Source organism: Perognathus longimembris, chromosome 11 (genome assembly GCF_023159225.1).
Source record: "Perognathus longimembris pacificus isolate PPM17 chromosome 11, ASM2315922v1, whole genome shotgun sequence".
Classification (NCBI taxonomy): Eukaryota; Metazoa; Chordata; class Mammalia; order Rodentia; family Heteromyidae; genus Perognathus; species Perognathus longimembris.
The window spans coordinates 3146076-3168349 of record NC_063171.1 but is presented as its reverse complement, the minus strand read 5'-3'; the positions used below and the strand labels follow the sequence as shown (position 1 = coordinate 3168349).

Sequence of the window (22274 nt, the reverse complement as noted above, 5' to 3'; positions counted from 1 at the left end):
TCCAAATCCCTCCCCTTCCTGCCGCCATTACTGCTATATAAACCCCACCCTGGAATAAAGGCCTCGGATTTCCGAGAAGCTTTCCCGGGAAAAAAAAGAATAACATAGCTATGCTGTTGCATCCCAGATTTGCTTATTCTCTTGTGCCTATAATATTGAATTTAAGAATTTGGAATAAGAGGTATGGTTAAACTAATTGTTTCTATTCTTCGAGAGGATATAGAGAGGTTACAAGTATAAAGAGTTAGTAATGCAAATATCACTGTGATCTCCTGTACTGACAGTTCTAGTTTGTGCCAGACCATTTCTGGTGTGAAGGGCATCTTTGACAAGTTGATAACTTTTTATAGGACAAGAGATGTCCGAATTACTCATATTTTCAGCCCATTGTTCTATTGCTAATATTTAGAAGATTTTAGATTGTAAGTAGTGATGGTTCAAGAAGCATCTGACTTTGAAACAATACACAGGGCTTGTCACTTGACTTTAAAAGGCAGTTTGATTCATGATATTTATCCTCTTATGTAAAATTCTGGGATAAAAGACTCATTTATGAGTAGATTAAAAGAATTATTTTACAGTGTTTGTGCACACTTTTAACCTTGTTTTTATTTGAGAAGGTGTAAGTGCAAAGTAAAATAGACTTCAACAGTCTTGAGTGCCAAGAAAAAAAGAGGAAGGAAAATAGTTGCTGAGTTTGTAGGGTTGTAATCTTAAGATAGTGGGAATATGGCCTAGTGGCAAGAGTGCTTGCCTCCTACACATGAAGCTCTGGGTTCGATTCCCCAGCACCACATATATGGAAAACAGCCAGAAGGGGCGCTGTGGCTCAGGTGGCAGAGTGCTAGCCTTGAGTGGGAAGAAGCCAGGGATGGTGCTCAGGCCCTGAGTCCAAGGCCCAGGACTGGCCAAAAAAAAGTAGAAAGACCATGCTGGTTTCTTGGGTATTCGTTTCTTGAAAAGTCTAAATCTAAGCTTAGAAGACAATTTAGCACTAAGCACCTTTACCTTTATGGATAAGCTTCAGCTTGTTCTTGCCAAGAGAAGAGTGCTTGAGTTACAGAAAACATAATTTGAAGAAATCAGCCTTTTTGTATGTAAACTTCCAGATATCAAAATAGATTTTGATATCTAAATAAGTTTTCTGAGATGACACTGCCTCTATTTCTATAACCCTTTCACCTGGACTATCTAAGCAGTCCTATGAATGTATTCCTAAGTGTGGTTATTGAAAACCGAATAGCTGCCTCATGAAATTAGATACATGTTATGTAAAGAGGGGAAAATATTAAAGTTTGAATTGATTGTGTAGGCTCCCTAACATTATAGTTTATTTTTCCACCCTAGTGAATGACATAACCTACATTTCAAGTGTGTGTAATGGTTTGTCTTACATCAAACTTGTATTGAATAATTCCATCCACTTACAGAAGACAAAGATGTGGAAGAGGTAGAACTTGGGCACTACATATGCCTGTGAATCAGTAAAGACTAAAAGTAATGCTCCTTGTTGAGTTGGTTATTTTGATAATAATCTTTGAAGTGAAGCAGTTCTATTAACTGGAGGATCACTGATTATATCATTTTTTTAGGACATAGTTTATACTAGGGCAAATAGGTTAAAATTTAATTGTATAGTATTTGCATTTAGGTTCTAAGGAAGAGACTCTGTAGAGAAATCTATGCAATATATAATTTATCCAGATTCATTTTCTTTTGGGGAAAGGAGTTCTGAAGTATCTCTAAAGTAGTTTTTACTCATCAATTGAAAGTCCTCCAAACGGAACTATTGGCAAACTATGGTGTGTGGTGGTGGAAAAGAAAAGCTCCCTCGGGGCTGGGGATATGGCCTAGTGGCAAGAGTGCCTGCCTCAGATACACGAGGCCCTAGGTTCGATTCCCCAGCACCACATATACAGAAAACGGCCAGAAGTGGCGCTGTGGCTCAAGTGGCAGAGTGCTAGCCTTGAGCGGGAAGAAGCCAGGGACAGTGCTCACTCAGGCCCTGAGTCCAAGGCCCAGGACTGGCAAAAGAAAAAAAAAAAAAAGAAAGAAAAGCTCCCTCAATTTTTGGAGGGAATACTTAAATGGCTAAGTTTACTTGGTGCAGTTAAGAATTAAACTTATCAATTTTAACATTGCTGTTACATCTGAAATAAACTTATGTGATGTTCTATTAAAAAAAAATAAAAGTATATGCTTAACATGTATAAAGCCTCATCCAGTTACCAGCACCAAGGACAGTCACATAATGCTCATTAAGGACTGCCAAGAACCAAATTTATTTTTGCGTAATTTGTAAATGAAAAGCAACTAATAACCACTTCCCTCTGAGATTCAAGTTTCAATGATACACTTTTAGGAACTTCGAAGAGACAGTAAGTACACTGTAAAGACCACTTATAATTGCTGAATTGTACTTTTTCTTAATAATCAATTTTCTGTTTCATGAACACATTTTTGCTTTATTCTGTAAACTAGTTAACCCTAGAAACATCTTAAGCACTATTTTTTTCTTTAATAAAAATGAGTAATTTGAAACCTCATGCAGATATGACATAAATAGCTAGCTTCCTTAACATAAGGTAAAACAAATCTTAGGCAGGCCATCACTCAGAATTTTACATGTCCATGATAAAAACACAGGTGTGGATCATAGTTTTTCAAGTACAACTCAAGAAGTTCAGAACCAATGTTTCTTTGGAAAGCTTGTGACATTTGTTTCTCTGCAAACAAGTGGAAAGGACTGACAACAGAAGCCTGTTCTAAGTCCTTGTTCTTAGAATTGCCTGAAAATAGCCAGGGGGGACACACACCTATAATCCCTACATTCAGGAGGCTGAGGATTCAGTTCAGGCCGGCCTGAAATTTACAGTGAGATCCTATCTCCAAACAAACAAAACTCACAAATGCTGAACTTCTTATTAACACAGAAAAAACTAGCATGAATAGGAATGCATTTGTAACAGTTTAACAATTTCCATGTTCCCTCAGGCTCTAATGGAATGTTTGGAAACCATAGCATAATTCAGCACAAAGACAAATCAGAAACAGAACCTAACAGAAGTTTTGAGTGGCGTGTTATTATGACTGGATCAAAGCAAAGTATCAGCTGGTACTCATAACTCATCAGCACATACAGTAGACTGAGATGTTAATCCTGGGCTGCAAACTTTTCTGTGCTGTGTCAGACATGAGCATCTTGAACACTTCAGTTCCTCACACTCCTTTGCCTACATACATTAACGCCTCCAGATCTTCATGTCTGTCAGTACTAAGTGAGTCAGAGCAGAAAGCAGAAATGTTACACTATACATGTAGGAAATATCCACAAAGTGCTTAAAATATATCCAGGTCGTGTGAGTGGTCCACCTCAAAGGCTTCATCTCCATCCAGCCTTGCGTCTCCATGTCCTTCCTGCGCCTCACCCAGGGAAGCCAGGGCCTCATTTGTGTCACTAGCGAAGGTCTCACGTGAGGTGTCATCATCCTCTTGAAAATTCAGACTTTTAATAGCCTGTTTCATTTTCTTCCCCAATATTTGGGTTCTCCTCTTCCTAGCAGCTTTTTTATTTTCATATTCCTTTTGATTTTCAATGTAGAAAATGTCCTGTAATAAAAACAGCTTTAGTTAAAATCAACAAACAAAAGAAAACCTGTCATTTATTAAAAGGTTGTTACAGGCAGGCCCTTTACTGTTATCTCCATTTCTCATAATAGTTATAAGATCAGCAGGCCCATTATTCAACACAGGCTAAGTGATTACAAAAGTAGAAGTAGCTACTGTAAGCAAGGGCTGAAGCTCTGAAGCCAACGCAGTCACAAGCACTCTACATTAACACAGCATCCCAAAGCTTAAAAGTACCTGAACACAAAGGCATAGCAGAAAACCCAGGGTTGTACAGGGTTGAAATCTATATGCTGACTGTCCATGCTAGGAAACCATGCCTGAAGTGTGTGAACAATAAAAATGATATGACAAGCATAATGTAAGAAAAATTCCATCAGGGGGCTGGGGATATAGCCTAGTGGCAAGAGTGCTTGCCTCGGATACACGAGGCCCTAGGTTCGATTCCCCAGCACCACATATGCAGAAAACGGCCAGAAGCAGTGCTGTGGCTCAAGTGGCAGAGTGCTAGCCTTGAGCGGGAAGAAGCCAGGGACAGTGCTCAGGCCCTGAGTCCAAGGCCCAGGACTGGCCAAAAAAGAAAAATTCCATCAGAAAAAATGTTCCTGAAGGCTGGGTATGGTGGTTCACGCCTGTAATCCCAGCATGGGATGGTGAGTTTGAGACCAGCTTGGACTATACAATGAGACTGTCTCAAAAGAACAAAAAAAAAAAAAAAAAAAAAGACTTGAGATAAGGTGAGAAATATGCATGGCAGAACCTCTCATCCTGGCATATAATAACCGAACCCATACTAGGACATACTAGGGTGCCAGAGAGAAATAGCAGCATGCCCCTGAGCTTTTAGCTCCAGCTGCATCATTGCCGCTGCAGGCTGTGATGATCTCTTTTGGGGGAAAGGGGGTGCGGGCTGTCTACCGTGTACACTGCTGGACTTTTAGCAACAACCTGGTCTGTACTCCCACCTATCACAGCCTTGATTCTAACAACCAAAACCATCTTTAGTTGCTGTCAATGTCCTGAGGAGCACAACCACCAGAGAGCGAGACTTATTCTAGCAGAATATGTTCCCACTAAATATATAAACAAAGGAAACTAGAAAACAGTCTTGCTAAGCAGAGTCCTAGATGTAAAAACAAGGAAAAGCAGGTCTGGAATGTAAAGAGAAGTCCAGTCTACACCAAGAAAATGATCAGAGTTTCATAGGTGAAAAAATTGTAGCCGAGAAAAACTTATTTGCTCATGGTCATATTAATATAAGCTGGCCAAATAAAGATTAAAACTCAGAGTTTAACAATTGCAAACCAAATTTTATAGAATTCGTTTTTATCACATCATACTAGCAATGCACGTACGTTTCTGAAAAAAGCACCTGGATATCAAATAAAATCCCAAGAAAAATGTATCTATCTTCCAACTACACACTTCACCAAGAATTACACTGGAGGAAGGAATGAACGTGAAAGTCATCTCTGTGTCTTTATGGGAACATACACTATTATCAAAGCAGTTCTTCCTATGAGGAAAGCAAGTAATTATTGAGTGAATTGTAGATATATAATTAAAGTCACATTTCTGTAGGAATTTCCATTACAGACTTAAAAAAAGAAGTCACAAAAATGAACATTCAGAAGATTTTAGGGAAAAACTATTCCCAAGAAGACATTAAGGACACACATGAAGCACCAGTTCAAGGTCAGCCAGCATCAGCATTTCAAGGTCAGCCATCAGCCAGCGTTTATTGTGTGGACATTTGTGTGGACGTCAGAAGTGCACAGCCCCCTAGTCAGAGCAGCTATGTTCAGCTCTGCATCTTTCCTATGTGACAGGTTTGTTTCCAAACCTCATCAAAGTTCCAAATGCAAAGCCTCTTCTCTGATTAGCAGATTTAAACTTCACCCCAGTATTGGCAGGCTAAGGCAGAAGGATCATAAATTTGATGCCAGTCTGGCTACTTAGCTAAAAAAAAAAAAAAAAAAGGCCAAGAAAAAAGCAAAAAACTCCAACTTTAAATTACAAAGACATCCCCTATATCAAAGAATGATTTTAAGAACATCTTGCATCATAAAAAAATAAGGAAGGACGGGGCTGGGAATGTAGCTTAATGGTAGAATGCTTGTCTAGCATGCATGAAAGCCCTGGGTTTGATTCTTCAGGACCATATAAACAGAAAAGGCCGGAAGTGGTGCTATGGCTCAAGTGGTAGAGCACTAGCCTTAAGCAAAAGCAACTCAGGGACAGTGCCCAGGCCCTGAGTTTAGGCCCCAAGACTAGCAAAAAAAAAAAAACCAAAAAAACAGAAGGTAAAAGAATCAATGGAACTAAGACATGAGCAAACAACCTCAGTATCAAGTACCCAAACGTTACATGAAATCACTTCCCTGAATTCGTCAAAAGGTCTAAATGACCAGTGGAAAATGTGGGTTTAAAAAATAACAGGAGGGGCTGGGGATATAGCCTAGTGGCAAGTGCCTGCCTCGGATACACGAGGCCCTATGTTCGATTCCCCAGCACCACATATACAGAAAACGGCCAGAAGCAGCACTGTGGCTCAAGTGGCAGAGTGCTAGCCTTGAGCGGGAAGAAGCCAGGGACAGTGCTCAGGCCCTGAGTCCAAGGCCCAGGACTGGACAAAAAAAAAAAAAAAAAAGTAACAGGAGGGCTGGGAATGTGGCTTAGTGGTAGAGTGCTTGCCTAGCATACACGAAGCCCTGGGTTCAATTCCTTAGTACCACATAAACAAAAAAAGCCAGAAGTGGTGCTGTGGCTCAAGTGGCAGAATGCTAGCCTTGAGCAAAAGAAGCTCAGGGACAGTGCTCAGGCCCTGACTTCAAGCTGAGGACTGGAAAAAAAAAAAAAAGTAAACAGGAAACAACTAATGAAAGGATTCTGGTTGGGATGCAAAGGTAGAATGCCAAAATAGTAACCATTGCTAAGCATCTAGGTGCATGGTCATCTTATTCTCCCACTGTTTTGTATAACTGGAAATGTTCATTAATTTTAAAAAAATTAAGGTAGAAAAAATAATTAGATGTCAAGAGACCAGGATGCAGTGTCATGATGTTAGATCTGAAAGGGAAGAAAATAATGGTTTACTTGAACGGACACAATGACAAACACAGGTCCATGTAAGGCAGAGCAGGTGACGGGGCAGCAGGCTGAGTGGCAGTCAGATTGTCATGTATCTTAAAGGCCAACACATTGTCATTACCTTAACTTGTTCTTCACTGATACTAGGAGTGTTTTTCAGGAGATTTAGAAAAACTCCACCAGGTGTTCTTCTTCTACTACCATTCTACAAAAGAAAGAGAAATGTCAAACTACACACTCATTTTATTTTTCATTTTTTGCTGTGCTGGGGGTAGAACCCAGGGCCTTGCCCACAAAATCTTCCTACACACAGCCAAAGAAAGCATCTTCTGGCAGACACACCTAAGAAACAGGAAAAATGACAGACAGGAATCCCAGTCCTGATTGTGACTCTTAAGAGGACTACATTTTCTAACTATATCTGCTACCTGGTCAAATCAGTAAGTATCTGGTAGACAGTGAAAAACATCACAAAGCTTCAATAATTAAAATAAGAGTGGTAATGAAATAACAGACCGATCAACAGAATGGAACAGAAAATCCAGAAATAAATGACACCTGAGAATTCTACAATATAATAGCATCTCAAATAACATTTTCTCCTTAAGGCATGCTAGTCTTTTCCTGCATTGAGAAATACTAGTTAGCACTTCAGTACTACCAATAAGGGCCAATTTAAGCATTAAATCACTAGAAAGATAAAGTATGAAAACATGAAAAGCACTGCACTAAAAAATTGCCTTGAGGACTCTTTTTGGGGCCCCTCTCCAGATAGGCTTACTACTTTCTTTCATAGCTTTCCTTTCACTTTCAAATAAACTCATTCTGTTTACCAAAACAAAAACAACAGCAAAAAGAATGCCCACACACACACACAAAAAAAACTGCCTTGAAAAGACATTTCTCCACAAAAGGCAATGTTGCCTTGTTCAACTGTAGCTAGAAATGTGTACACTAGATGACTGATTTGGTTAGTCTGCTTGTCTGGAACGACTGAAAATACAAACACAACTAATACTGACTTGACATTACAAGTCATACCAAGTAGGCAAACTTTCAAATATAGTCAACAAACAATGAAGACCCAACTGTAAGTATGTGTGTGTGTATATATATATATGTATATGTACTTAGAAGAAACCATAAGCTGTGACAGCACCATTCACTGGCATATTGGCACTTGTAAGAAGGAATAAGAGACTCTCTACAGATTGCTAAGAAGTCTTCAAAATACAGAACTGTGGGAAGCACAATATTGTCTGTGGGAAGATGTATGAAAGAATGGATGGGAAGACAGCTTGTACTATAGACAGACTCTCACTCTGAGTTTTTTAAAGTTGTAGTAATAAGAGACATTGCAAAAAAAAAATCATTATCTTAAGCTTAAATTACTTTTTTTTTTTTTTTTTTTTTTGCAAACGTTTGGGATAAAACTCAGGCCCTTGTACCTGCTAGGGAAGCTCTGTACCACTGAGCTCCACCTAGCCTGTGTGTTAACCATTTTTAAGTGCATGGCTTATAACATGGTTATAAAACAGACTGGCAGAATTTGTAAAGTAACTCTGTTTTGGTAACACATAACTCTTTCTCCAGTTCCCTTCAGACCTGTGTACTCTTGTCCTAACTGAATTTTTTAAAAATCAGAAAGTCATTGACTATACATTTTTGCAGACAACTTTTTAGGCTTTTTTTTTTTTTAGGTTTGCTTTTCTTTGTAAGTAAGTACATGCTTATAAGAAATAAAGTAGAAAAAAAAAAAGTAGCAAAAACAAAATGAAAAGCATCACTCAGGATTCCACTCTGCACAGGTAGCCACTATAACATTCTGGCACATAAAATCTTGGTATTTTAAAAATCTGACACATTAAAAACTTTCTTTCCACACCAGAGAAGGTAATGTGCTGATGGCCTAACAGGATCTGAGGGAGTGATAGCTCATCTAACATGATGCTTAATTTTAAGGGATAGGTGCTATATGTGGATGTGTACAGGAGTATGTGTGTACACATGTATATGACATATACTTAATATACTACACACAACATAACTTTTTTCCCTGAGAAGAGATCCTTCTATGTAGCTCAGGCTAGATCCTACCTTAGCCTCCTGAATGCTGTGCTGGGAACATAGATGTATCATCACGCCTTATATATTTTTTATTTTGCAAGTCCTGGGGCTTGGGACTCAGGGCCTGAGCACTGTCCCTGGCTTCTTTTTGTTCAAGACTAGCACTCTACCTCTTGAGCCACAGCACCACTTCTGGCCTTATCTGTTTATGTGGTGCTGAGGAATCAAACCCAGAGATTCATGCATGCTAGGGAAGCACTCTACCGCGAGGCCACATTCCTGGCCCCTTATATATATTTTTAATTCCCCACTTTCAAAGAATATTCTGATATGCATATTAATTTATACTTTTTTCATTAGTATACTATATACATCTTTGCAAACTTTTAGATTTTTCTCTTTAAATTGGTTAAAAACATGGGAACAGCTCGGTGCTGGTGACTCACATCTTTTACTCTAGCTACTCAGGAGACTCAGATCTTAGGGTCAGTATGAAGCCACCCTGGGCAGGAAAGCTCATGAAACGCTTATCTATAATTAATCAGCAAAAGGCCAGAAGTAAGTGGTAGAGTACTATCCGCAAGTGAAAAAGCTAAGGGATAGTATCCAGGCCTGAGTCCAAGCCCTAGTAGTAGCACAAAATAAATAACAGAACAAAACCACCTGGTGGCACTGGCCTCCTCCTTTTCTCGCATGTTCCATCTAAGCCATCTGGAGATACTGCTGGCTCTACCTGAGTCAGACTCCTTTCCCAATGCCCACTAAGCCAAACACACTGTTTCCTCTCCCCTGGACTTCTGTAGTAGCTTTAATCAAGCAGCCCTCACTCCCATTCAGTGTGTTCTTGGGAAGGCAGTTTGATTAAGAAGGCCTAGGTATGTATTCAAAGGCATCTAAAGGGCCACTTCATTAAAAGTAAAGGAAAGGGGCTGGGGATATGGCCTAGTGGCAAGAGTGTTTGCCTTGTATACATGAAGCCCTGGGTTCAATTCCCCAGCACCACAAATACAGAAAATGGCCAGAAGTGGCACTGTGGCTCAAGTGGCAGAGTGCTAGCCTTGAGCAAAAAGAAGCCAGGGACAGTGCTCAGGCCCTGAGTCCAAGGCCCAGGACTGACCAAAAAGAAAAAAAAAAAAAAAGTAAAGGCAAGATGTAAAGGTGTAAGGTACAAACAATTCCTCACAAGATGGACAGCACATTTCCTCTGCCCTTATTACCTCCCTCACCTTACTACTTTGCTCTAGTCACAATGGTCCCTTGCTTATACTAAGCATCTGAAAGACATCAGGGTAAAAGAGTGGAGTGGTCTGGAGTCACCTTAAAATTTTGTGCACTAGGGAATTTTTACATTAATCTTCATTTTCTTTTTTTTTTTTTTTGGCCAGTCCTGGGGCTTAAAATCAGGGCCTGAGCACTGTCCCTGGCTTCTATTTGCTCATGGCTAGCACACTATCACTTGAGCCACAGTACTACTTCTGGCTTTCTGTTTATGTGGTGCTGAGGAATTGAACTCAGGGCTTCATGCATGCTAGGTGGCTGTGTGTGTGTGTGTGTGTGTGTGTGTGTGTGTGTGTGTGTGTTCTGAGGAACTGAACCCAAGGCTTCATGTACACAAAGCAAGCACTCTACCACTAGGCCATATTCCCAATCTTCGTTTTCTAAAGATTGTATTACAATAACCATTGACTTTATCCTAGTCCTGGCCCTCCCCGGAACCCTTCCTTTCCACAACTGCTGTTACTTCCCAATCCCTGTGGTCTTGGTGGTGCTCACTGCTCACTTTCTTACATCACTGTTCAAATTCCTGTCTTGACCAACAACTGTTTAGCTTCGATGTCCCCATACCCTTATACTTCCATTTAATTAATCTATTCATTTTCCCAGTGAACACATTCCCTTCATAGAAGCATTGGTGACCATAATGAAGTGCTGGACAATGTGATAAATACTTTCCGTGTATCAACTCACCTAATTCTGGCAACACGAGAGTAACCTAATCCTCATTTCATAGTTCAGACTCAATCTAAATTTAGCCAAATCTCAGCTAATAAGTTGCATTCCCAAATCCATATTCTGAAATCTGAGCTTTCAGGATCCTTTTAGACTGTTGTCTTAATACATATTTGAGGGCCTGGGAATGTGGCTTACTGGTACAGTGCTTGCCTAGCATGCATGAAGCCCTGGGTTTGATTCTCAGCACTACATACACAGAAAAAGCTGAAAGTAGCTCAAGTGATAGCCTTGAGCAAAAAGGAGCTAGGGACAACGCTTAGGTCCTAAGTTCAAGTCCCAGGACTGGAAAACAACAACAACAAAAAAAACCCAGCTACCTGCCAGGCCTGTAATCCTAGCTACTCAAGAGGCTGAGATCTGTGATCACAGTTTAAAGCCAGCCTGGGCAGGAAAGTTTGTGAGACTTGTATCTCCAACTAACCACCTAAAAACTTGAAGTGGAGCTGTGTCTCAAAGTAGTAGAGTGCTAGCTTTGAGCAAAAAAGTTTAGGGACAGCACCCAGACCCTGAGTTCAAGTCCTAGGACTGATCAAAAACAAAATAAAAAAAACAGCTACATAATAACAACAGAAAAACAGAAACAGTAAAAAGCCTTACCATTATAAAAAGACCCCCATTCTGTTCCACTTCAGCGGTTTCCATCAGAAGCTCAATAGACTTTTTGTTCCCAATTATCCTCACTACTCGGGCTATAAGATCCTTCTTTGGTTCCTGTAACCTGAGGAAAAAAACAAAAAACTATTTCTTATTTATAGTTGATGAAATCTACCTTCATCTGCAGTATACTTCTCAACTAGAATCAAGATTGTATTGTAATAACATCTACCTTTCTAAATCTTCAATAATGAACCTTAGAATTACTGACATGGGCAAGGAGATAGTGACCTCAAGGGTCCATCACAAGTCTCACACTTGATATTTTATTGGCTTTACTCATTATGGCAGATTTCAAAGTAAAAATACACCTTACCACATGGTGAATGAAACCTAAACACAAATGATAAAATGGATTCAACTTCCTGCCAAGACAAGGAACAAACACACATTGTGCTTCCATCCATTTTTCCTAATTCCAGAGATGTCTGGATAGGATCCTTTCTTCAAAAGCTCTTGTCCCACACAAAAAACTGAAATGGCAAATATTTACAGGTGGCTTATTATTATTACAATAAGCACAATCCTAAGAACGATGCATTATGTCAGTTCTTTCAATATTATGAGTCAGACATTTCTTTTCATGTTCCCATTAACAGTATAGATAACTCTTAAGTAACTCTTCTAATGGGGTGCGAGCCACACAGTCCAATCAGGCCAGGTATCCTTTGTTTATTTGAGGGGAAGAAGTGAGTGAGTACATTGCTGTAGAAACATTGAGGAACAAGAGGATTAAGATTTAGCTTCAGGCAGGGCACCAGTGGCTCATGCCTATAATCCTAGTTACTTAGGAGACTGAGATCTGAGGATAACAGTTTGAAGCCAACCAGGGCAGGAAAATCCAAGATACTCTTATCTCCAATTAACTACCAGAAAAAGCCAGAAGTGGAGTTGTGGCTTAAGTGGTAGAGTGCTAGCCTCAAGCACAAAAAAAACAACAAGGATAGGACCAAGGCACTGAGTTCAAGACCTAGGACCAGCACAAACAAACAAACAATAGAGATTTAGCTCTAGTTCTGACATTAACTATCCCTTTCTCTACCTGCTAGGTGAATACTTAATTTCCAAACTTGAATTTCCTTTTCAGAACTCAGATTTCAAACTTTGTATTTTAAAAAACCCGGTACTAGTGTGGGGATACGCTTGCAGAAAAATAAATATTTGATTTCCCCAACCATATTACTCTTAATTATATTTGTTTTCAAATTTGTATCTATGAAACAACAAGTTCATCAAAATATGAACTTATGGGCTAGGAATATGGCCTAATGGTAGAGTACTTGCCTTGCATACATGAAAGCCCTGGGTTTGATTCTTCAGCACCACATATATAAAGCCAAAAGTGGCTCAAGTGGTAGAGTGCTAGCCTTGAGCAAAAAAGAAGCCAAGGACAGTGCTGAGGCCCTGAGTCCAAGCCCCAAGACTGGCCAAAAAAAAGGTGAACTTATGACACATGTGAATTAACCATCCACCAACCAATTCTGTTCCTATTTACCCAAAAGGGACGAAAATACATGTTCAAAGACCTGCAAGCCGCCAAGGGAGTATCCACCCAGTAAGGACACATGCATAGCCACACACACAATAAGCTTCCCACTACAAGAACCACTTTCAAAACGTTTACTAAATAAAAAAAGCCAAGCACAAAACTACATACCATATATACGATTATATCTGTTCAAAAAAGGCAACTCACACAGAAAGTGGAAAGACTGCCCAGGAATGAGAACCCAGATGAACTGGAAAGGGACCTATGGATGGGAGAGCTTCATGACAGTGGGGGTCCACCAGCCCAAAAGAACCACCACTTGCTCAATGGTAGAGTGCTTGTTTATTTAATAAGTGAATCACTGAGTTCAAACCCCAGTACCACCAAAAAATAAACCCACTGAAAATGAGAAATATCATAGGCAAGATATGCCTCAATAAAGTTTTACTAATATTTTTTTCCTGTCCTGGGGCTTGAACTCAGGGTCTGGGTGCTCACCCTGAGCATTTGTGCTCAAGGCTAGCACTCTACCACTTTGATCCACAGCTCCCTTTCTTGCTTTTTCGTAGTTAACTGGCAATAAGAGGATCCTGCCTGAGCTGGCTTTGAACTATGATCCTCAGATCTCTCAGGCTCCTGGAGTAGCTAGGACTACAGGTCTGATTCAACAGCACCCTGCTTACAAGCTCTAACTTAATCTAATTTCTTCCATCAGTTCTCTATAAGAGAACTTTTCATCCCAGTTTATTTATTTATTTATTGCCAGTCCTGGGGCTTTAACTGGTATGGGCATTGTCCTTGAGCTTCTTTTGCTCAAAGCTAGTGCTCTACCACTTGAGCCTTAGCACCACTTCTGGCTTTTTCTGTATATGTGGTACTGAAGAACTGAACCCAGGGCTTTATGCATGCTAGGCAAGCAATCTACCACTAAGCCACATTCCCAGCCCTTTGTCCCAGTTTATAATTGAGAAAACTGAGATGCATAGTATTAGTTTTTTCAGGTAGCAGCAACTTCATGTTATTAGCTAGATCAGAGTCAAGAGCCAGTGGTGCCTGGCTCTCAATAAAGTTTTTTAAAAGTTACAAATCCTAAAATACTAGAAAAAAACCCCAAGTTTAAAAATGTATGTTTTATCTACAAAGCAGTATGGCATAAAATGCAGAAAAAAAATGTTTATAAGCTGAATAAGTACTATTCTGTCAGGTCAGGACTGTCCAAATTTAAGAAAACTCAAATGCATTCACATAAACAAACCCAAAGTAAAAAAAAAAAAAAATCTCAGAAAAGGGCTGGAGGTGTGGCTCAAAATGTAGAGTGTTTGCTTTAGCAAGCTTGAGGTACAGTGTTGAAATCCAAGTAAAGAAGAAAAACCCCAAAACCCTCAAAGAGTCACAGTATATTTTGATCTGTTTTTCTTCCTATAAAGAGAATGCATTTGGCCAAGTGCTCATTTGCAGGGTAAATTTACATGCTCACCTGAAAGCAATTTCATCAGCCACCTTCTCCTGAGTGTCATCTTCTGAGATCTCGTAGCGGCCTTTGTAATCCATTTCCAGTCTGGAGCCCAGTCTCTCTCTGGCAGGTCGCTTCCGTTTAAGATGACCCTGCCCATTTTCTTCTTCCCTTGACTCGGGTTTTTTGCCACTATGCATATACTCATCTAGCTCTTTGTCTAAATCTTTTGTACACTCCTGAGATTCTCTCCTAAGTTTCTTAGCAAGCAAATAATTGTAGGTTTCCGATTGCCTGCTCTTGTCAATACTGCCTTCCATCCCCAAGATACCAAGTTCACTGGCCACTGCATCTTGACTCTGTTCCTGAAGAACAGCTCCCCATATGTTGTTGATTTTTTTTCCTCCAGCAACAGCTGGCTTCTGACTGTTCTGGTCAAACTGAAAAGGCTCTGGTTTAGGTGGCAGGTTCAGACATTTCTGTCGCTTGCGTTTCCAAAGAGAGCTATCTTCATCGGAATCGGAAAAGCTCTCTTCACTTGAATCCACACTTTTAACAGTCCGATAGTGTGATACAGGCAGACACGCTGCAGCAGAGCTCTGGAAGGCCCTTAGGGTGCTGTCTCCCCCAAGTGCTTTCTGCAAGTAAAAGGAAACAGTCAACTACACAGAACACATTAATTCCACCTACATGGACTACTAAAAAAAAAGTTGCCAGCATGGTAGTGTATGCCTGCAATCCCAGAACATGGGAAGCTTAAGTAGGAAGACCAGGAGTTTAGAGGACATCTTGGATTTTATAACCTGACCCTGTCTCAGAAACAAAACTACAACACACTGAAGATTTCATGGCTTCAAGTTAGTCAAGTCAAGTGAGGGGGGAAAAAAATCAGCCTCAGTGACTGAAAAATAAAATCTGCCATCATTTCCTAGGACATTAATATGGAAAAGTATTTTTTGTCTTTGGTGGTACTAGGGTTAGAACTCATGGCTACTTGCTTACTAGACTGGTGCTCTACTTGAGCCACACCTTATGCCCTTTTGCTTTAGCTACTTTTCAAATAAGGGCCTCTACTTTTCAGGGCTGGCTACACATCTTGATTCTCCGATTTCTGCCTCCTAAGTAGCTAGGATTTATAGGCACAAGCCACAGTATCTGCTCTTGCTCTTTTTTTTTTTTTGCCAGTCCTGGGGCTTGGACTCGGGGCCTGAGCACTCTCCCTGGCTTCTTTTTGCTTAAGGCTGGCACTCTACCACTTGAGCCGCAGCATCATGCCAGTTATATTTACAGGGCTACCAAAGCAGGGAGGCTAAGTATAGCTGACCAACGTCTGACCAGAATTTCAGACAGCGCACGCAGGCAGCGACGCACCAAAATCCTCTGAGAGAACTGCAACAGATTCCCACTTAGAAAACTAGAAAGATGCCGGGTGTGGCAGTACACATCTGTAATCCAAGCCATGTTGGGAAGGACGGGACTGGGGCAAGACAATCACGAGTTCCAGGGGTAGCCAGGGCGCCACAGCAAGACCCAGTTTCTTAAACCACCAACAGGAGATTAAAGAGAGATCCTCGTGCCTGTGGCTACTCGGGAGGCTAAGATCTGAGGAGCGCGGTTTAAAATCAGGCCGGGCCGGAAATTCTGCGAGATTCTTGTCACCAAGTGATCACCAAAAAGCTGGAAGTGGAGGTGTGGCTCCGGGGGAAGAGCAACAGCCACGAACAGCGCCCAGGCCACGAGGTCAAGCCCCAGTACCAACACACACAAGTGCGCACGCGCGCACCACAACCAGGAAAGCTAACGCAGTCTCCGAGCGTCCTAACGCTGCACGGCTAACCTAGGCTCGGTGGGAACATGAGACCAGGCCCCATAACGAGCTTCATTCCACAGCCTCCGTCCCGCCGGCAGGTCGGAGCCTCGCACTCCACACGCGGGCTCACGCCGTCCTTAGCTTCGGTTTTGCACAATCTCCCCGCAGGCGCCGTGGCGGAGGCGCCGAGGGCGCCGGGTCGAGCAACCCGGAGCGCGTCCGGCTTCACGGGGTCCGCGCAGCCCCCGCCGCCCAAGCCCACGGGCCCTGCGATCCCCCCCGCCGCCGCCGGCCGCGCCTCGCGCCCTCTCCCCCGTCACCTGCAGCGGCCGGTCGGCCAGCTCCACTGTCATGTCGGAGCTCGAGTCCGAGAGCTGGCCGTCCTCCATATCGCCGGCTTCCAGCGCCATCTTTCCGCGGATGGGCGCGGGGCGTTTCCCGGAGCACTTCCGGCGGGGCGGCGAGGCGTTTCCCGGAGCACTTCCGGAGAGGCAGCGAGACGCTTCCGGCGGGGCAGCAGGGATGACGGGCCTGCGAGCGCGCCTGCTTGGCCGGGGCCCGTGCTTTGTCTCTGCGCTCCTGGCACGGCTGGTCGCGGCCGCCTTTACAACCGGTTATGGTTACCTGGAAAAACAAAGTCGTTTCCTAAGCTGTTCTGCACAAGCTGTCTCCTGGAGAAGCTACGTGGATGCCGCGCAGCGGGGCTCCTGTCCCTGCCCCCCTCTCATGCCCCTCACCCTGGTGCTGGGGACAGGCTTTCCTGCTTCCGTCCCGACTCCGACGTGCCCTGGAGCCTGCCGCACCCCTCAGTCACTTCCTGAGAGGAGATCAGGTCCCCAGAAGCCTGCAGCGCCGCCTCCCCTTCCCCCCCCCCCCCCCCAGTCACTACCTGAGAGGACATTTGGTCCCCAGGGGTTCTGTTTCTCTCCCCCACCCCTTTTCTACTTGGAAGGCCTTTCTTCAGGAGACAGTGACCTAACTCCCCCAGGGTTGTTTAGTAAAACTTTCAAAGCACAGTTAAGTAATGTTAAGCTATTGGTAAACATAATTAATAACTAGTCTTTAATTGTCTCCTTTTAATGTTTGCTTTTATTTTAGATGAACTTAACTGTTAAGCCCCATGATTTGATTTTAATTGACAGCTGTTAGCTCCTTCTCTGGTGCCCTGACTACCCTTAGTGCCTTGATCATCATCTAAGCAGCCAGTTTGGACTGTCTTCATGCCAGCCTAGTAGCTGAAAACAGTCTGTGGGCACATGAAGGAAGCTACACAGTAAACCACAGCTGCAGCTCCAGAAGGCATTGACAACTGTTTTAGACACCCAATACCAAACATTGGTGAACTACAATGGCCATTTTTTATCCAAGCTAGAGGGGGAGCATTTCCTGGTAGTCCAGCAGGAGGTACAAACAATCTTGGTGCAAACACCCTTGCCACATTCCCTTTCTGGCTATCTAAGCAGGCATTTGCTTCTTTTTTCGTGAGTGCCTGTGTGCATGTACTGGGACTCAAATCTTAATGCATACTGTAATAACCTGAGGGGCAGAAGCTCCTCCCCACATTGGTGTGATTGCCATGCCCCACTGCAGAAGAAAGAGGAGATCCGGCCCCACGTTGGGGGGACCTGAACCTTCACCACCACCCCCACTGCCCCCTCCCCAATAAAAAAAAAGGGAGTACTGATGGAGGAGGGAGCAGAGAGCAGAAGAGCAGGAGAAGGAGAGAGGAGGGGAGTGAAGTGGAGCTGAGTGAAACCAGACCATCGGCCTGGAGGAGCAGAGTGGAGAGCCTAACCGGCGGGCTGGAGAAGTAGTGCAGAGCCGACAGCAGAAGGAGCAGGGCAGAGAGGAGAACCAAGCCGGCCTGAGGAGAGGAGCAGAGCTGTGAGCCAGACCGGACCTGCCCGAAGGGGGCGGAGCCCAACCCGGAGCCTGAGGCTTGAGGGAGAGTCCAAAGCCTTAGGCCTGAGGCCAGCAGGAAGGCCTAAAGCCTGTGGGGGGTGGGGGAGGAGTTGAGGTTTAAAGCTTGAAGAGAGGAGAGGCCTACAGGAAGGAAGCTGCTTGCTCCTCAAGAGGTTTGGAGACTTGGAGGCGGCTGAGGTGGTTAGAGATTAAGGTGGAGGTTCCGAGTTCAGGTCAAGACAGGTCTCTGGGGCTGGGGATATAGCCTAGTGGCAAGAGTGCCTGCCTCGGATACACGAGGCCCTAGGTTTGATTCCCCAGCACCACATATACAGAAAACGGCCAGAAGCGGCGCTGTGGCTCAAGTGGCGGAGTGCTAGCCTTGAGCGGGAAGAAGCCAGGGACAGTGCTCAGGCCCTGAGTCCAAGGCCCAGGACTGGCCAAAAAAAAAGAAATACTGGTTGGGGATGTGAGTATAGCTCAGTGGTTGTGTAGTTGCTTAGCATGTAAAAGGCCCAGAACTGCAAAAAAAAATTTTTTGGATCCATCTCAAATGCATTTCTGCTTATGATGTGATATAGGAGTTTAGCAGAAACTTACCTGCCATCTTGAGTTTTAAATGTGGTTAGTTAGGGGCTGAAAATATGGCCTAGTGGCAAGAGTGCTTGCCTCTCTTATACATGAAGCCCTGGGTTTGAATCCTCAGCACCATATATATAGAAAAGGCCAGAAATGGTGCTGTGGCTCAAGTGGCAAAGTAGCTAGCCTTGAGCAAAAAGAAGACAGGGACAGTGCTCAGGCCCTGAGTCCAAGCTCCAGGACTGGCAAAAAATAAATAAATAAATGTAGTTAGTTTTCCCACATATACTTTTCCACTATTCTGTAGATAAAAAACAAAAACAAAACTGTTACCAAAGTTGTAGGTGCTGCAATCTAAAAATCATGGTTCAGAACCAGTCTGGGAAGGAATGTCCATGAGACTCTGATCTCCAGTTAACCACCAAAAAATGGGAAATGAAGTTGTGGCTCAAATGGTAGAGTGTAACTCATGAGCAAAAAGCCCAGGGACAGTGTCCAAGCTTTGAGTTCAAGCCTCAAGATTGGCACAAAAAATAAATTGAACTATTTTCTATTATTGAACTTAAACATTATGTGTTCTAGAAATATGCCATTCTAACACATGAACACACTCAGATTGATCTAAATCATTGCAAGCTTAGGTTACAGATGATACATGGGTTCCCCTGGTCCTCACGTCCCCAGACTCAAACTGGAAATATTCTTCTGAATTTCCTCAGTCTCCAGCTCACTTATGGCCATTTGTGGGACTTTTTAGTCTGCATACATGAACCAATTTTTATTTTAAGAAAAGCTCTGTTATAAAACAAAACAAGCAAACAACAAAAGCGGGTTGGGAATATGGCCTAGTGGCAAGAATGCTTGCCTCGCATACATGAACCCCTGGGTTCAATTCCTCAGCACCACATATAGAAAAGGCCAGGAGTGGCACTATGGCTCAAGTGGCAGAGTGCTAGCCTTGAGCAAAAAGAAGACCTGAGCCCAAGCCCCAGGACTGGCAGCCCCCTCCCCCTCCAATAAAAAAAACCAAGCTCTCTATCCTCAATATCCTAATGGCCATTTTTTTTTTTCTGGAGAATTCTGACTAATGTAAATGACTATAATTTAAAAGCCTGACATAAACTGAGTGCTGGTGACTTGTGCCTGTAACCCTAGCTACAGAGAAGGCTAAGATTTGAGGGTCACAGTTCAAAGCAAGCCCAGGCAAGAAAGTCTATGAGACTTATCTCCAATTAATCAGCAAAAAGCCAGAAATGGAGATAGAGTTCAAATGGTAGAATGCCAATCTGGAGTGAAAAAGCCAAGAAAGAGCTTCCTGGTCCTGAGTTCAGGCCTAAGTGCTGGCTGTGCACGCAATTGCACAGGGAAAGAAGAGAGGGAGGGAGGCAGGAAGGCAGGCAGGCAGGTAGGCAGGCAAACTCAAGTGCAAGGTAGGATGTGAATCAACTAAAACCCTCATTAATTGCTGATTAAATAAAAATCATTGAATATAAATGTTTTTAAATTTTGGGTTTTTTGTTCATTTGTTTTTGTTGGTCCTAGGGCTTGATCTCAGGGCCTGGCCACTGTCTATGAGCCTCTTTGTACTCAATGCTAGTGTTCTACCACTTGAGCCACAGCACCACTACAGCTTTTTCTGAGTAGTTTATTGGAGATAAGAGTCTTGCAGACTTTCTTGCCTGGGCTGGCTTTGAACTGTGACCCTCAGATCTCAGCCTTCTCTGTAGCTAGGATTGCAGGCACAAGTCACCACCACTCAGTTTAATGTCAGTCTTTTAGCTTATACTCATTTATATTTGAATTCTCCAGAGAAATAGGATATTGAGGATAGAGAGGTGTTTTTTGTTTTTGTTTTTGTTTTTGTTTTTTGCCAGTCCTGGGCCTTGGACTCAGGGCCTGAGCACTGTCCCTGGCTTCTTCCCGCTCAAGGCTAGCACTCTGCCACTTGAGCCACAGCGCCGCTTTGGCCGTTTTCTGTATATGTGGTGCTGGGGAATCGAACCTAGGGCCTCGTGTATCTGAGGCAGGCACTCTTGCCACTAGGCCATATCCCCAGCCCCAGAGAGCTTTTTTTTTAACAGAGCTTTTCTTAAAATGAAAATTGGTTCATGTATGCAGACTAAAAAGTCCCACAAATGGCCATAAGTGAGCTGGAGACTGAGGAAATTCAGAAGAATGTTTCCAGTTTGAGTCTGGGGACGTGAGGACCAGGGGAACCCAGGTATCATCTGTAACCTAAGCTTGCAATGATTTAGATCAACCTGAGTGTATTCATGTGTTAGGATGGCTTGTTTCCAGAACACATATAGTTTAAGTTCAATAACACAAAATAGTTCAATTTATTTTTTATGCCAATCTTGGGGCTTGAACTCAAGGCTTCGACACTGTCTCTGAGCTTTTTGCTCATGAGTTACACTCTACCATTTGAGCCACAACTTCATTTCCCATTTTTTGGTGGTTAACTGGAGATCAGAGTCTCGTGGACTTTCCTTCCCAGACTGGTTCTGAACCATGATTCTTAGATTGCAGCTTCCTGTATAGTTAGGATTATAGGCACAAATCATTGGTGCCAGCCTCCTATTTCTTTTCCTTTTTTTTTAACATGTGAAAAAATACAAACAATCTCAAGTAACCAAGGCTCAAGTGTTGAAGTCTTGGTCCCAATGGTGGCACTATTGGAGGTAATTGGATCGTGAGGATGCCAATCTCATCAAGGGGTTCATCTACTGAGGAATTCATAGCTGAGTGGGCTATAAGATGACGGGGTCTGGTTGGATGAAGAAGCTCATTTGGGGGTATGAATGCGAAGAGTATATTTTATGAGGTGATTTATTTGTTTTTGTTTTTGTTGCCAGTCCTGGGGCGTGGACTCAGGGCCTGAGCACTGTCCCTGGCTTCTTTTTGCTCTTGAGCCACAGCACTACTTCTGGTTTTTTTCTATATATGTGGTACTGAGGAATCTACCCCAGGGCTTCATATATACGAGGCGAGTACTTTACCACTAGGCCATATTCCCAGCCCCGAAGAGTATATTTTGTCCCTGGTGCTTTCCTGCTTCTCTGTCTGCCTCCTGGCTGCCATAGTGTGAGGAGCCTGTCTCTGCCATGATCTTCCACCATGCTGTTACTGCTTTGCTTTAGGCTAAAGCAGTGGAGCCAACTCATCGGGGACTGAAAACTTTGAAACTATGAGGTAAAATAAATCTTTTTCCCCCTACTCAATTATTTTTACAGTGCTGAAAAATGACTGACCTAGCATGCCATCCAAAGAATAAGCAATGTCTCTCCTCTCCTGCCAGTAATTGACTGGAGAATTGGATTAGGACTGAGAGCTGCCACTTCCTTGCCAGTCAGTGGCACAATAAAGGCATAGCATTTAAGGTGATAACTAGAGGAGACTTTCTGGTGTCAATCCAGGGTCTGAAAGAGGTCATTGTAAAAACTTGTGGCTATCAATCTGTTGAATATGATGTCTCGTTAAACCTTAAAATGAACAATTTTATCTTGGTGTCTTCATCTTTGAAGGGGAAGAGTGCCAGCCAGTATTAGATGCACATGCTTTAAATTACTAACATGCCCATGTGTAGAGAT

At 42.8% G+C, this 22274-nt stretch overlaps 1 protein-coding gene across 1 annotated transcript; it reads right to left on the bottom strand.

The window, feature by feature from the left end:
* Positions 1-2255: 2255 nt before the first annotated feature.
* Positions 2256-16673, bottom strand: Phax (phosphorylated adaptor for RNA export). The gene is made up of 5 exons (XM_048356437.1): positions 16524-16673; positions 14418-15031; positions 11395-11515; positions 6839-6922; positions 2256-3609 (listed from the first exon to the last, which is right to left on the bottom strand). Exons 1-5 carry the CDS (start codon positions 16611-16613, stop codon positions 3340-3342), a joined length of 1179 nt encoding a protein of 392 aa, XP_048212394.1. The 5' UTR covers positions 16614-16673; the 3' UTR covers positions 2256-3339.
* Between the last annotated feature and the right edge of the window lie 5601 nt (positions 16674-22274).

Excerpts from the sequence above, each read along its gene's own strand:
- Phax (XM_048356437.1), bottom strand. The coding sequence starts at position 16,613 with ATGGCGCTGGAAGCCGGCGATATGGAGGACGGCCAGCTCTCGGACTCG. Across the intron at positions 6,923-11,394 it reads ATGGGGGTCTTTTTATAATG|AATGGTAGTAGAAGAAGAAC; the intron begins GTAAGGCTTTTT and ends TTTCTTTTGTAG. Across the intron at positions 3,610-6,838 it reads TCAGTGAAGAACAAGTTAAG|GACATTTTCTACATTGAAAA; the intron begins GTAATGACAATG and ends TTTTTATTACAG.